The following is a 15323-nucleotide window of genomic DNA, read 5'->3' on the forward strand; positions in this document are numbered from 1 at the left end:
TGGAGCTAAAGTACACGTCATCGGGGCGTATATACACGCGCCCAAGTGTAATTAAAAAAAGGCCAAAAAGTGCTTATGTGGTATAAATTCAGGGTAGTTTAGATAGTCAATAGGTACAACCCCCGGTTTAGGTAGCCATGAGAAAAATGTGATAAAGTTTAGAGAGCCATCTATGACTTTTGCCTATTTTTTATGTTTTGAAATGCACTAATATTTTGTATCATATTTTTATTTTTTGCCATAATATTTAGGAATTTTAATGGATCAAATATGCTCTCATACTACGCGAAACTGTACAAATCCGTCATCCAATATTTTTATCGGGTTTTTCATTAAATCAAGGACATGAGTAACTCAAAAAATAACGTTAAGAGCATATGTGAAACTATCTTTTAATGACGAGCATATCCATGCAATTTCATATAGTAGAAGAGCACATCTGAAACTTTTCCGTTTCAAATATCTTTCTAGAAGAATGCATTTTTCAAATAAGTATCGTTCATTGAGACTTTCTCCCCTGTTAACTCCCAAAATATCCCACATCCAAGACAGAAATTCAAAACTGGAAGAACCTTCGAAGCAGCTTATAAGTTAAAAAAAAAAAATGGGATAGTCTAACTTATTTTTTTTGACTTATAAGTTGTTTTCAGCTTATAAGCTGCTTTAAATAAGCTAAATCAAATGAGCATAATTTTGAGCTTATTTTAAGCACAAAATGACTTTAAACTGGCCAGCCAAACACTCAAAAAAACTAAAAACAGCTTATAAGCAACTTATAAGCCAATCCAAACGGGCTCCTAAAGACGCAAGATATTTCTCACATCAGGGTAACAAAGAAGTAAAGGCAAAAATCTCAGCATAACTTTGTATCCAAAAGCAGTTAAATAAAATCGATAATTGCCATTGACAATGCAAAATCGATGGCCCAAATTTAAAGGGCCATCAAGGTATGAAACATTCAACAGCTTAATAAGTAAAGGAGACCAATATACTAACATCGCAAAAATATAAAAAGTACCCAATATAGAATAGTATTATACTAAAAATAACTAGCACCGATCACACTTCACATACTTAATCGACCTCCTCAATCTTGGGGCCTGCACCGCTAGAACCAGATGGAGGAGCATCATCATCATCCATAGGTGCACCTGCCTCACCACCAGCACCCTGGTACATCTTGGCAATAATGGGATTGCATAAGCTCTCCAGCTCCTTCATCTTATCTTCAAACTCGTCAGCTTCAGCAAGCTGGTTGCTATCAAGCCATGAAATTGCCTGATCAATGGCATCCTCAATCTTTTTCTTGTCTTCTGGGCTAAGCTTAGAACCAATCTTCTCATCCTTCACAGTGTTCCTCATATTGTAGGCGTAGTTCTCCAGTGCATTCTTGGCCTCTACCTTCTTCTTGTGTTCCTCATCCTCTGCCTTGTACTTTTCGGCTTCCTGGACCATCTTTTCAATTTCTTCCTTTGACAACCTACCCTTGTCATTGGTGATTGTGATCTTGTTCTTCTGTCCGGTGGTCTTGTCTTCAGCTGAGACGTTCAAGATGCCATTGGCATCAATATCAAAGCAGACGGTGATCTGAGGCACACCCCTAGGAGCAGGAGGAATACCAGAGAGCTCGAATTTACCGAGCAAGTTGTTGTCTCTAGTTCTTGCTCTCTCACCCTCATAAACCTGAATCAACACTCCAGGTTGGTTGTCAGAATAGGTAGAGAACACCTGCTCTTTCTTGGTGGGAATGGTGGTATTCCTTGGAATCAAGGTAGTCATCACTCCTCCGGCAGTTTCTAACCCAAGAGATAGAGGGGTGACATCCAAAAGCAACAAGTCTTGTACTTTCTCGTTACCCTCACCACTAAGAATGGCAGCTTGCACGGCAGCACCATAGGCAACAGCTTCATCTGGGTTGATGCTCTTGCAAAGCTCCTTCCCGTTAAAGAAGTCTTGCAACAGCTGTTGAACCTTGGGAATTCTAGTAGATCCACCAACAAGAACAACATCATGTACACTGCTCTTGTCCATCTTGGCATCCCTCAAACATTTCTCAACGGGTTCCATACACTTCCTGAAAAGATCCATGTTCAACTCCTCAAATCTGGCACGAGTAATGGTCGTATAGAAGTCAACTCCCTCATATAGGGAATCGATTTCAATTGTTGTCTGGGCAGTGGAGGAAAGAGTTCTTTTCGCCCTTTCACAAGCTGTCCTCAATCTTCTAAGAGCTCTCGGGTTACCAGTGATGTCCTTCTTGTTCTTTCTTTTAAATTCTTGAACAAAGTGGTTCACCATTCTGTTATCAAAATCTTCACCACCAAGGTGAGTGTCTCCTGCCGTGGCTTTCACTTCAAAGATACCCTCTTCAATAGTGAGAAGGGAAACATCAAAGGTACCACCACCAAGATCAAAGATAAGAACGTTCTTCTCACCAACACTGGTGGCTTTTTTGTCAAGACCATAAGCAATGGCAGCAGCTGTGGGCTCATTAATAATACGCATGACGTTTAAGCCAGATATGACACCAGCATCCTTTGTAGCCTGACGCTGCGAGTCATTGAAGTAGGCAGGTACAGTAACAACAGCATTTTTCACGGTTGATCCAAGGAAGGCCTCGGCGATTTCCTTCATCTTTATAAGGACCATGGAAGATATTTCTTCAGCAGCAAACTGCTTCTCTTCTCCCTTGTAGTTGACGACAATCATTGGCTTGTCAGCAGGTCCAGCAATAACCTTAAAAGGCCACAATTTGATGTCACTCTGTACAGAGGAATCACTAAACCTCCTTCCAATAAGACGCTTAGCATCTGTCATTATGAAAACCCAGTAAGCACAACTTAAATAAAAAGTTTATTCCCACACATAGCCATATTAAAGATTACATAATTTGGTCGAATTACCTATGGTTATGTCTAGCAAACATGAACATGAAAAACCATATAAATATTAATATTTAGACATGGGGTTACATCCACAGCAACCAACTAGATTAACATATATATTCATGCTAGCAGTACTTCGCTACGGCTCAAAATCGTACATCAACAATTAGTTTGAAACAATTCAGATCTAACATAATTCTAGAACAGTCACCTAAATCAAACGATATCTAAGGCAACAACAACATACCAAGTGTAGGGTAGAGCGTACACAGACCTTACCCCTACCTTCTTGGGAGATAGAGAGACTATCCGCTCAAAATAAAGCAGGTCAAATAAACAATATCTAAGACATATTTTTACATTAACACTCAGGATCATTAAAGTAAATCAACTCCAAATCAGCTTCAACAAAAAAATTCTACATAAAAACAAATCGATATGAATCGCATCATGGACAAATACAGATTTAATAACAGATCTGAACATAAAACTTACCAAATACAGTGTTTATAGAAATAATATATTGCCACTACTACTTGCAACAGAAAAAAATTCTACATATTTACGCTCTATGACCATTTTTGACAATATTTACACCACGTAGCACATACTTCGAGTTTGTTACCCGACTTGGCTCATATTTGTGTATTAACACCTTTTATACACTATGTTGTATAATGTTGTGTAAAAACAATAACACAAGCTCAAAAAAATAAGCAACAAAAAATTCAGATCTAAATAGTACATCTGAACGGAAAAAAAAAAAACTTACCAAACACGGTGTTAATGGGGTTCATAGCAACTTGATTCTTAGCAGCATCACCAATCAACCTTTCAGTATCAGTAAAACCAACATAAGAAGGTGTTGTTCTATTGCCTTGATCATTAGCAATAATCTCAACACGATCATGTTGCCATACTCCCACACATGAATATGTTGTGCCTAAATCTATTCCAATTGCCGGTCCTTCACCCTTACCGGCCATTACTTAAAAAAGAAAAAAACTTTGTTTTGTAACAATGAAAAATAAAGAGAGTGAATAATGAAGAAAGAATGAATGTGTGTAGGGTTTGGGGGAGGAGTGGTGGTGTATATAATGGGTTGGGCTTATTGGTTCTAGAATGTTCTTTTTTTTCCTATTTCTTAGGGGACTTGGTCATTATGTAAGTGTTGTTCGACCAAGAATTAACCACTCGCTTAATGGGGCCCAAACCGTCTTCCCACATGCCAGCTGCCACGAAGTTCATGTGAACTTTAATTTTGTGGTTTCTACTATCGAACAAAAAGGATGAAAAACACAAGAAAAAAGTATCGGCAAAATAGATGCCCAAAATACCCCTAGCATTTCAAATATGGTCCATCAAGTGCCCTTCGTTTGGTACGCGGAATAAGGTGGATGTCTCTGTTTGGTTGAAGGTATAACTTTATCGTGCCAAGGGATTCACATGATGGACCTTGGCACGGTCCTATGAAGGTTGTTTACGGTAAAAACGGTGTAAAATGTTGCGACCTTCCGATGAGAGGTCGGAGTAAGATAGAAACGTTGACTTCAAGATGTGGCGTTGGTTTGAGTTCGGTGATTCGGATTAAACGACGTCCGAGGGGTCATTTATCCAGTAAGCCGGGAAGACGCCAGTTAGCACAAACGCGAGAAATCCGTTACAGGTCGGATTTCACGCCTCCCATTACGCGACCAGCTGTTAAGGCGCCGTTAATAGTAGTAATTAGTATCAAATTATCAGATTTTAAGGAGCATTAGAACTCTAATTCTTGTACTATAAAAGGGGGTAAACCCTCTCATTAGAGGGGATCTGATTCTAATCTCACACACTTACTCTGTAAAATTTCATACAGTTCAAGTTCTTTAGCGATTTGGCTCGGGCACCACAACTTTAATGCTCTGCACCGGATCAGTTTTCAGTTACAAGCAATAGATGATTCAGGCTATTTCTATCTTTGTTCGTTACATACAACTTATTGTTATTTAACATTTCATTACGTTAACGACTGATTAAATCATGTATCCTTTAAACCGTGTAAAAATTCAATTATTACCTTTTTAGGGGTAACAGTTTGGCGCTCACCGTGGGGCTAAGGATAATAGTGATAATTTGTTTACAACCCCACTTGTTCTCCTGAAGTTTGTGATTTCAGGTTAACTTTGAGATGTCAAAAAGCAGCCAATCATGAACAATAACGGTGAACCAAGCCACCACGACGAGAACAACAACAACTGGGTACCATGCAATAATTTACCCCATGTTGATCCAAATGGCATTCACAAGTCACAACCCCCCTCCCCCCGTAGCTCCAAATGCTGTCAATTCAAATGACGCTGTCGACCAGAATGTTGGCGGCACTTAGCCCATTGATCTGTTCAACAGCAATAACCCCGTGATTTCACCTCGAGCATCTATACGAAAGACATCGGATGATGCGGGAGAAGAAATTAACTTACGCTAAATATTTAATATGTTGCAGGAACAACAGACGACTATAGCTCAACTTCAAAAGAAGAGCAGCGGTGCAAGCACGGCGAAACCCAACCAAATCAGTGAACCGGTCTGCGGGGAAGATTGAGTTGCTGACAATAGGAACGGATCGGGCTCCAATGGGTCGTCCGAGGTCCTGAAAATGCTCGAAGTATTTACCAAATGGATCAACACCAATGAGAAAAGGTGGAAACCTATAATTATCGAGTGGACCAGATCCCCGGGGCTCCTCCGATCTTAAAAGGGCCGGATTCCAAATGGTACATTCAAAGGCCTTTCCTTCCGAGCGCGGCCCTGAAGTTGAACCCGAAGAGGTTTAAGATGCCGAATGTTCCTAAGTACGACGGAACGATGAATCCACATAAGCATGTGACTTCCTATACTTATGCCATAAAAGGCAATGATCTCGAAGAGGATGAAATTGAGTCGATGCTGCTAAAGAAGTTCGGCGACACATTGTCCAAGGGGGCAATGACATGGTATTCTATGCTTCTCGAACATTCTGTTAACTCATTTGAAATGCTTGCAAATACTTTTATAAAGGCTCATACGGGAGCTCGGAAGGTCCAAGCCAGGAAGGCTGATATATTCAGAATCGTCCAAAAGGACAACGAGTTACTCCGAGAGTTCGTATCAAGATTCCAGAAGGAACAAATGTTTTTGCCCCCAATTCCGGATGAATGGGCAGCCCAAGCTTTCACCAAGGGACTCAACCCTTGGAGCTCCGCCGCCTCGTTAAAACTGAAGGAGAACTTGTTAGAGTACGAGGCGGTAACATGGGTCGATGTCCACAACAGCTATGAGTCCAAATTTTGAGTGGAGGATGATCAACTTGATCTTTCACCAGGTTCGGCAAGCCAAAGCAAAAATGCAGATAGACCAAAAAGGGTGGTCGAAATAGGCTCGAAGTCATCGAAGGATAGGTACCAGCCATATGACCAATCGGAAAGGTCCAACTTTAGGACGGATAGGGAATGAAGCGGTTGCAATCATCACTTGGTCAGGAATAATAGGCGAAATGATCACAGTTCGGGTAATCGAGGTTTGAAATTTAGGAATGATACCGGTGGGTCGTCTGACAGTGGTGAGAGCTCGAAGTTGTCCAAGTACAATTTCATTGTCAATGCTGCAGGTCTCGTTTAAGCTATTGGCCATATTAAGGACACGAGGTGACCAAGGCCGCTTCGGTCCGATCCTGCTCAAAAGGATCCGAATGTGGTATGCGATTACCATGGTACTCATGGTCATCAAACCGAGGATTGTCGACAACTTAGGGATGAAGTAGCCCGACTATTGAAGAACGGGAACTTGCGTGAATTTCTAAGTAACCGAGCGAAAGGAAATTAAAAAAACAGCGAAGCAAATAAGCAAGTTGAACCAGTGGAGCCTCAACACATGATCAATATGATTATCAGTGGGGCAGAAATTTTTCGGGGTCCAATGATGAAGAGGACAAAGGTCTCGATCACTTGGGAAAAAGAACCAGGAATTACGTGCCGGAGAGATCCATTTCCTTCAGTGACGAAGATGCGGAGGGCATCATTCAACCCTACAATAATGCTTTGGTATTTTCTGTCCTCATTAATAAATCTCAGGTTAAGCGTATTTTGATTGATCCAGGTAGTTCAGCCAATATTATTCGTTGGAAAGTGGTAGAGCAGCTGGGACTATTAGACCGAATTGTACTGGCAGCTCGAGTTCTCAACGGATTCAATATGGCGTGTGAACCTTCGAAGGGGGAAATTGCTTTGCCGGTGAATACCACTAGGACTATTCAGCAAACAAATTCTTACGTCATAGAAGGTGAGATGAGGTACAATGCATTGTTTGGCAGAGCGTGGATGCACAACATGAGGGCAGTACCCTCGACGTTGCACCAAATATTGAAATTTCCAACCCTAGAGGGTGTAAAAACAGTTCATGGGGAACAGCTGGCGGCAAGGGAGATGTTTGCTGTTGAAGATGCAACTCCAATACCGAAGGAACTAGTATTAAAGGCTGTAGAGGAGTTGGTCAAATGCAAAGATGTTAAATAGCAATCACAGGACTCGGGCCTAGTCATTCCGAAGAAAGAGGAAGAAAAGATAAACTTTGAGGAAGAAGGTTTCGGTGTTCCTAGATTGCTCGTGCTACCAGATGATTCAGACGCAACCAAATCAGTTGTGAAAGAATTAGGTCAAATTATTTTGTTCGTGCATCTGCCGGATAGAAATGTATACCTGGGCACGGGGTTAACCCCGGAGCTCAAGCGTAAATTAATTGAATTTCTTCAAGCTAACGCTAATTATTTTGCATGATCCCATTTAGACATGACAGGTATACCGCCGAAGGTGACGGCTCACAAGCTAAGTCTTGATCAACATTTCCCCCTGGTGAAGCAGAAAAGGAGACCAATGGCCGAAGTTAAGCATAAGTTCGTCAAAGAGGAGGTAACAAAGCTTTTAAAAATAGGTTCTATCCCGGAAAGTCAAATACCCGAACTGGTTAGCTAACGTAGTAGTTGTGCTTAAAAAAGGCAGTAAATTCAGAATGTGCGTAGATTATAAGGATTTAAATAAAGAGAAATAGATTATGTGATGCGTGAAGTCCACGAGAGGACTTGTGGTAATCATTCGGGAGCAGAGTCGTTGGTCCGGAAGTTGAACAGGGTCGGTGTTACACCTCAAAAAATTTCATGTCGTTGTGCGGTGAATAGGACAAAGTAAGTTAAGGTGAATATGATGTCCCTACTAGTAAGAAGGGATACTTAATGATTCTAATTAAGATTCCAAAGACATTTGAGGAAAAAAAATAAGTAAGCCTGTTGGAGAAAGTTAAGGTAGAAAATATCGAACACGGTGTACCAGCAGGTATTCCTGGTGATTTACGGGGTTAGAAGTTGAACAAATCGAATCGACACAATCTGAACTGAATCAGGGAAATTCTACAGACACCAGTCAGTGCCGACGGGCCGTCGACATGTCAACAGACCGTCACTGTGCACCATCAATATGTTTCTGCAGACTGAGACCTGCAGGCACAAGTCGACGGACCAAGTTGACGGACCGCCGACCCGACCGTGGAAACGTTTCTGCAATCAGGGATTTTTAGGTGTTAGTCGACGAGGCAAGTCGATGGACTGTCGATGGGTCGTCGACCCGCTCATCGAACCGCTCCTCTGGAACTTTCTAGTTTCAGCTATAAATAGACGAGTTGAGCTCCTAATTTTCAGATTTCATTCTCTCTCCAAGTCTTGAAGGTTCTAGAAAAAATTTCTCGTCATATCATCATATATCCAAGGGAAATCAAGGAGTAAACATCAAGAATTAGTAGAATCAAGTGCAAGGATATTCTCTAGGGTTTGTCAAAACCAAGAAGTCCTTTTGTATTGAAGTAGGATTTTCTCCAAGTAAAGTACTCTCATCCAAAGTCCATTCCAACATTATCAAAGGTAAGTTTTATGTTCAATGCATGTTATTAAGAATATTGAGAGGTTAAAAGACTTGGATTATGGAAGGGAAGAGAATATGGAGTACAAATATGGAAATAGTGATACTCTTGAATAATGACTTGATTTGAATAATAGTTTTTGACATGTTATAAGTACAATCTTGTGGTGAATAATACAAAGGATGTTAAAGGAATATTTTATGAGAATGAATAGGATGTTGTATCATAGGTATGGTTATGGATGATTTTGAAGGTGGATTAAGAAGTAAATAATGTTTAACTTGAAGAACTTATTGATGATGTGGTTATGGGTGTTCTTATCGATGTTGAGGGTTGTCTTATTTTATGGCAGAATTTGTCGAAACAAAAGAAATATCGCCGAATTTTCATTAACTCCTAGTTGCTTTAGCTTAAGCTTATGTATGTTTCCGGTTGTCTAATTTTAGTACAAATTCTCTTAAAGGTAGAATCGCGAAATCAAAGGGCAAGCAAGTAGGCAATAGAGTTAAAAAGATATAAAGGTATGTAAGGCTAGCCCTTGCTTCATAGGCATGGTTCTTATATATTGCGATTTCTTTTCGGTAATTCCCATGACCTTCTTACATCCCAAAAGATGAAAGTTAAATATTCTTAAGAGTTCCTTATGAGATAAAGATGAAATATGTCCATGGTAATGATGATGATGAATCTATGTCTAGAGATCCTAAGGCTTATGACATGATATTATTATGAGGCTAGTGATCCTTACATGGTTCCTTGATGTAATTCATTGTTGCTAGTCTCACCTTATAATGCTAGTTCCTTCAAGGTGAGACATGACGATCATGACTACTCTATAATGGAATCTGGGGTTCTCGACCTTACGTCACCCCGATAGAGTTGTAGCTTTCACTTGAGTTCTTATGCATGTCTTATGATAAGTATATAGTGATGAGATTACACCATGCCTATAGGGCCGGGTAGACACTGCTAAGGCGGGCGACATATACACTATGTCTTGATAGCATGGGCAGACACCACTAGTGGGCGGCATGAGATGTTTACCCCGGACGCGGAAGGCACGGACGCGGGCTAATGATGATCACACCGTATCTACATGGTCGGGAAGTTTATATATATATATATATATATATATATATATATATATATATATATATATGTGTGTGTGTGTGTGTGTGTGTGTGTGTGTGTGTGTGTGAGTGTGTGTGTATACATGAGATGATGATGTCTATATGAGAGCTAGCATACATGATCCTGCCTTAAGAGGCAAGTAGTTACGGTTATCTTTTCTTCTTATGCTTTCTATATTCCCTTGTTATGTTACCATGTATGCCTTACATACTCAGTACATTGTTCGTACTGACGTCCTTTTATTTTTGGATGCTGTGTTCATGCCCACAGGTAGACAGAGGGACGGTACAGATCCTTAGGAGCCAGATCAGCTTGCACAGGAGCACTTTCCTACTCCGGAGGTGCAGTTTTTGACATATTCTTTTGTGCATATATTCGGGCATGACGGGGTCTTGTCCAGTCCTTATGTTCAGTACTCTAGTTAGAGGCTCGTAGATAAATATGTGTCGGTAGTGGATGTCTTATGATCACCCCACTGTTTATTGTTGTATATCATTTTACAGCCGTGAGGGCTTGTGTATATATATATGTATTGCCTTAGTTATTACGTGTGTACAGGTTGGGTATAATGGTTAGCATGATGAGTGGTGTTCGGAAGTTAGCTCGGGGTACCCATCATGGCCCACCGGTTGGGTCGTGACAAAAGTGGTATCAGAGCAGTTCCGTCCTAGGGTGTGTCTACGAGCCGTGTCGAGCAGAGTCTAGTTTATGAGTGTGAATCGCGCCACACTTATAAACAAGAGACTGCGGGATTTAGGAATAATGATCGTTCTTCTTATCCATAGATCGTGCGATAAAGCCATAACATAAGATCTCTCCCTTTTCTAATTGTGCATTATGATTTCAGCTATGCCGGTAAAGAGGAAAACAACAGCCGCCTAGAAGGGCAAGACTGCGGCAGGAAGGCGGGTTGAACAGGAGCCGCCGGTACATGTAGAGGAGGGTGAGTCCCATAATGAGGCCCCATCTCACACTTCTCATACTTCCCCTGTTTCGGACGAGCATGAACGAGCCTCAGCTCCGGTTCCAGTACCTCCAGTCCCTCCACCGGGTGCTTCGGGTCAACAGATGACCGAGGCCATTCAGTTGTTGACACATCTAGTTGCCACTCTGGCCCAGCGGCAGAGTACGGATCCGGGTGATAGGGCCACTAGTGCCAGAGCCCGTGATTTTATGAGTTTGAACCCGCCAAAATTTTTCGGGTCAAAGCCGGATGAAGCCTCGCAAGGTTTTATAGGCGAGATGTTGAGGACGCTGAGAATTATAGCGTCATGTAGATTGCGGGATGTCGCCGTTCTATGGTATAATAATTGGATAGCCTCAAGTAAGGAAAATGCACCTCCCTCGGTTTGGCAAGAATTTGTAGATGCCTTCCTTCGTCATTATTTGCCACCCGAGGTTCGAAGGGCCCGAGCTGTCAGGTTCGTGAATCTAAAGCAAGGAAATATGAGTGCTCGGGAATATAGTCTTCGTTTCAACTCATTGGCTAGATACGCTCCTACTATGATAGCCGATATGGGAGACAGAGTACATAGATTTGTGAGTGGCTTAGGGCCACACTTGTTCAAAGATTGCTTGACGGCTTCATTGCAGGAGAGGATGGACATCTCTCGTATTCAGGCCCATACCTTGAATTTAGAAGAGCAACAACAACAGCAAAAGGGTGAGCGTGATATTGATAGAGGGCAGAGAAAGAGGGCCAGATCTGCCGGTGCTAGTAGTGAGTATTAGAGGAGGTCAGTGGCAACAGTATTCCAGATATTCGGGCCAGTCCGCCACTAGTGCACCTCCTCAATTCGCGGGCAGGAGATTTGATCACCCCATTTATTCTGGTCCGGGTCAGATTTCGAGGATCTCAGGTCCCCAGTTTGGAAGTGATCATAGTCAGAGGAGACCACTGGTTCCACGATGCAGTCAGTGTGGTAAATTATATTCGGGTCAGTGTCGCCGAGGATCAGATGCTTGTTATGCCTATGTTCAGGTTGAGCATATGATGCGTGATTGTCCGTCGACGGGCGGTAGAGTTGGGGCTCAGCCTACGGGATCAGCAACAGGTTCTTCTTCGTCCGTGCACCCTGTCGGGCAGACTCCCCCGACTTCAGCAGGCTTTGCAGAGGCCAAGAGGGAGATCCCAGTTCGAGCGGCCCTCAACAACCCCGTATTTATGCTCTATTCGGACGTCAGGATCTTGAGTCCTCCCCAGATATGGTTACATTAATACTATCCATATTCTCTCATGATGTTTATAAATTGATTGATCCGGGTTCTGCGTTGTCCTATATCACTCCTTATATTGCTGGCCATATTGGGGTGAAACCCGAGCCAATTAAACCTTTCGAGGTATTCACTCCGATTGGTGATCCGGTAATAGCCAGACAGGTATACAAAAATTGCGTGGTGGTGGTATGTGATCGCCACATTACAACCGATTGGATTGAACTAGAAATGATGGATTTTGATGTGATTATGGGCATAGATTGGTTGGCCTCGTGCTACGCTAATGTAGATTGTAGAACAAAAATAGTTCGGTTTCAATTTCCGAGGGAACCAATGCTTGAATGGAAGGGTAACACAGCATCCCCAAGAGGTAGGTTTATTTCTTATCTCAAAGCAAGAAAGATGATTGCCAAAGGCTATATTTATCACTTGGTCCAGGTTCACGACACTTAAGTAAAGCCACCGACCCTCCAATATGTTCCGGTAGTAAATGAGCTCCCAGATGTATTTCTAGAAGAACTTCCAGGCCTTCCACCGGAACGGAAGATTGATTTCGCTATCGATGTGTTGCCGGATACCAAACCTATATCTATTCCTCCCTACAGAATGGCTCCTGCAGAATTGAAAGAGCTAAAGGCACAGTTGAAAGATTTTCTTGAGAAGGGATTCATTAGACCCAGTTCATTGCCATGGGGAGCACCTGTTTTATTCGTAAGAGAAGGATGGTTCTTTACGAATGTGCATCGATTATAGGCAGTTGAACAGGGTGACGATAAAGAATAAATATCATCTTCTAAGAATCGATGATTTGTTTGATTAATTACAGGGTGCCAAGTGATTTTCCAAAATAGATCTGAGGTCAGGTTATCATCAAGTGAGAGTTAGAGAAAAAGACATTCTGAAGATAGCTTTCAGAACCAGATATAGTTATTATGAATTTCGAGTAATGTCATTCGGGTTGACAAATGCCACAGCGGTGTTCATTAATTTGATGAATAATGTGTTCAGGCCTTTCTTAGATCTATTTGTGATAGTGTTCATTGATGACATTCTAGTATATTCTCGGACTAAAGCAGAACATGCAGATCATTTGCGTACTGTCCTCGGAATTCTTTGGGCTCGTGAATTGTATGCTAAATTTTCGAAATGTGAATTCTGGCTGAATTTGGTAACTTTTCTGCGCCATATCATTTCAGCTGATGGCATCCAAGTTGATACCTAGAAAATTAAGGTTGTGAAGACTTAGCCAAGGCCTACAACGCCAACAGAAGTTCGTAGCTTCTTGGGATTAGCAGGCTATTATAAGAGACTTGTGGAAGGATTTTCTTCTATTGCAGCATCATTAATGAAGCTTACTCAGAAATCAGGAAAATTTCAGTGGACCGATTCTTGTGAACGCAGTTTCCAGGAACTGAAGGACAAATTAACTTCAGCCCTAGTACTGATACTTCCAGAACGACCGGATGGTTACGTTGTTTATTGTGACGCCTCTGGTATCGGGTTGGGCTGTGTGTTGATGCAACACGGTAAAGTCATCGCCTATGCTTCCCGGCAGTTGCGGAAACATGAGAAGAATTATCCAACTCATGATCTCGAATTGGCTGCGGTTATTCATGCACTAAAGATGTGGAGACACTATTTGTATGACGTCCATGTTAATATTTATATGGATCACAAAAGTCTCCAATATATTTTCAAGCAGAAGGAGTTGAACCTACGACAGAGGCGGTGGTTAGAACTATTGAAAGATTATGATGTAAGTATCTTATATCATCCTGGAAAGGCGAATGTAGTGGCTGATGCACTTAGCCGCAAATCAATGGGTAGTCTATGTGTTTTTCAACCAGGGAAGAAAGAATTAGTCCACGAGCTCCACGAGCTAGCTTGCCTAGGAGTTCGCTTAATGGACTCGGGCGACACAGGAGTTACTTTGCATAACCCAGTTGTTTCATCTCTAGACATGGAAGTGAAAAAGCACCAATATGAAGATCCCAAGTTGAGCCACTATAGAGATACATTTCATGAGAAAGAGAAATCACCATTTGAGGCTTCTGCAGATGGAGTTCTCAAATATCGAGACAGGCTGTCTGTGCCAGATGTGGCGGGACTGCGTCGTCAGATTCTGGAAGAAGCTCATTACTCCCGCTATTCCATTCATCCAGGAGCAACAAAGATGTATCATGATCTCAAGTTAATGTATTGGTGGGATGGATTGAAGAAAGACATAGCAGAATTTGTAGCCCAGTGTCCCAATTGCCAGCAAGTGAAGATTGAACATCAGAAGCCAGGAGGATTACTGGAAGCGGTGGAAATTCCAACTTTGAAATGGGAAGTGATTAGCATGGATTTCATTGTAGGGTTACCTCGTTCTAGGCGTAAGTATGACTCTATATGGGTAATTATTGATGGACTTACAAAATCAGCTTATTTTCTTTCGGTCAAAAATACATATTCAGCAGAAGAGTATGCAAGGTTGTATCTTAAGGAGATAGTGCGACTTCATCGTATTCCAATATCTACTATCATAGATAGAGGAGCACAATTTACTGCTAAATTCTGGAAGTCTTTGCAAGAAGGTTTGGAAACTCAGGTGAGTTTCAGCACAGCATTTCATCCACAGGCGGATGGACAAGCTGAATGCACCATTCAGACCTTGGAAGATATGTTACGGGCATGTGTGCTAGATTTCAGAGGTAGTTTGGATGATCACTTACCTCTTATTGAGTTTACATACAACAACTATCATTCCAGTATTCAAATGACCCCGTATGAAGCTCTATATGGAAGAAAGTGTAGATCTCTAATGGGGTGGTTTAAAGTAGGAGAGGTACAACTAATAGGTCCGGAGTTGGTCCAACAAGTGGTGGAAAAGATCAAGGTTATCCGAGATTGATTGTTGACAGCCCAAAGTCGCCAAAAATCTTATGCGGACAACCGTCGGCGAGACTTAGAATTCCAAGTTAATGATTGGATATTCCTGAAGGTATCACCGATGAAGGGCATAATGAGATTTGGCAAGAGGGGAAAGTTGAGTCCTTGGTATATTGGACCCTACAAGGTAGTCCGCAAGATAGGCAAAGTAGCTTATAAACTGGGCTTACCTCCAGAACTTGAAGTAGTCCATCCAGTTTTTCATGTGTTAATGCTCCGCAAATATGTTGGAGATCC

The 15323-nt window shown here is 41.7% G+C and overlaps 1 protein-coding gene across 1 annotated transcript; it reads right to left on the reverse strand.

Annotated features, from left to right (window-relative positions):
- Window positions 1–880: 880 nt before the first annotated feature.
- LOC132643551 (heat shock cognate 70 kDa protein 2-like) lies at window positions 881–3956 on the reverse strand. Its single transcript, XM_060360006.1, has 2 exons — window positions 3658–3956; window positions 881–2810 (listed from the first exon to the last, which is right to left on the reverse strand). Exons 1-2 carry the CDS (start codon window positions 3869–3871, stop codon window positions 1075–1077), a joined length of 1950 nt encoding a protein of 649 aa, XP_060215989.1. The 5' UTR covers window positions 3872–3956; the 3' UTR covers window positions 881–1074.
- Between the last annotated feature and the right edge of the window lie 11367 nt (window positions 3957–15323).

The sequence above is a fragment of the Lycium barbarum genome, chromosome 6 (assembly GCF_019175385.1).
Source record: "Lycium barbarum isolate Lr01 chromosome 6, ASM1917538v2, whole genome shotgun sequence".
Classification (NCBI taxonomy): domain Eukaryota; kingdom Viridiplantae; phylum Streptophyta; class Magnoliopsida; order Solanales; family Solanaceae; genus Lycium; species Lycium barbarum.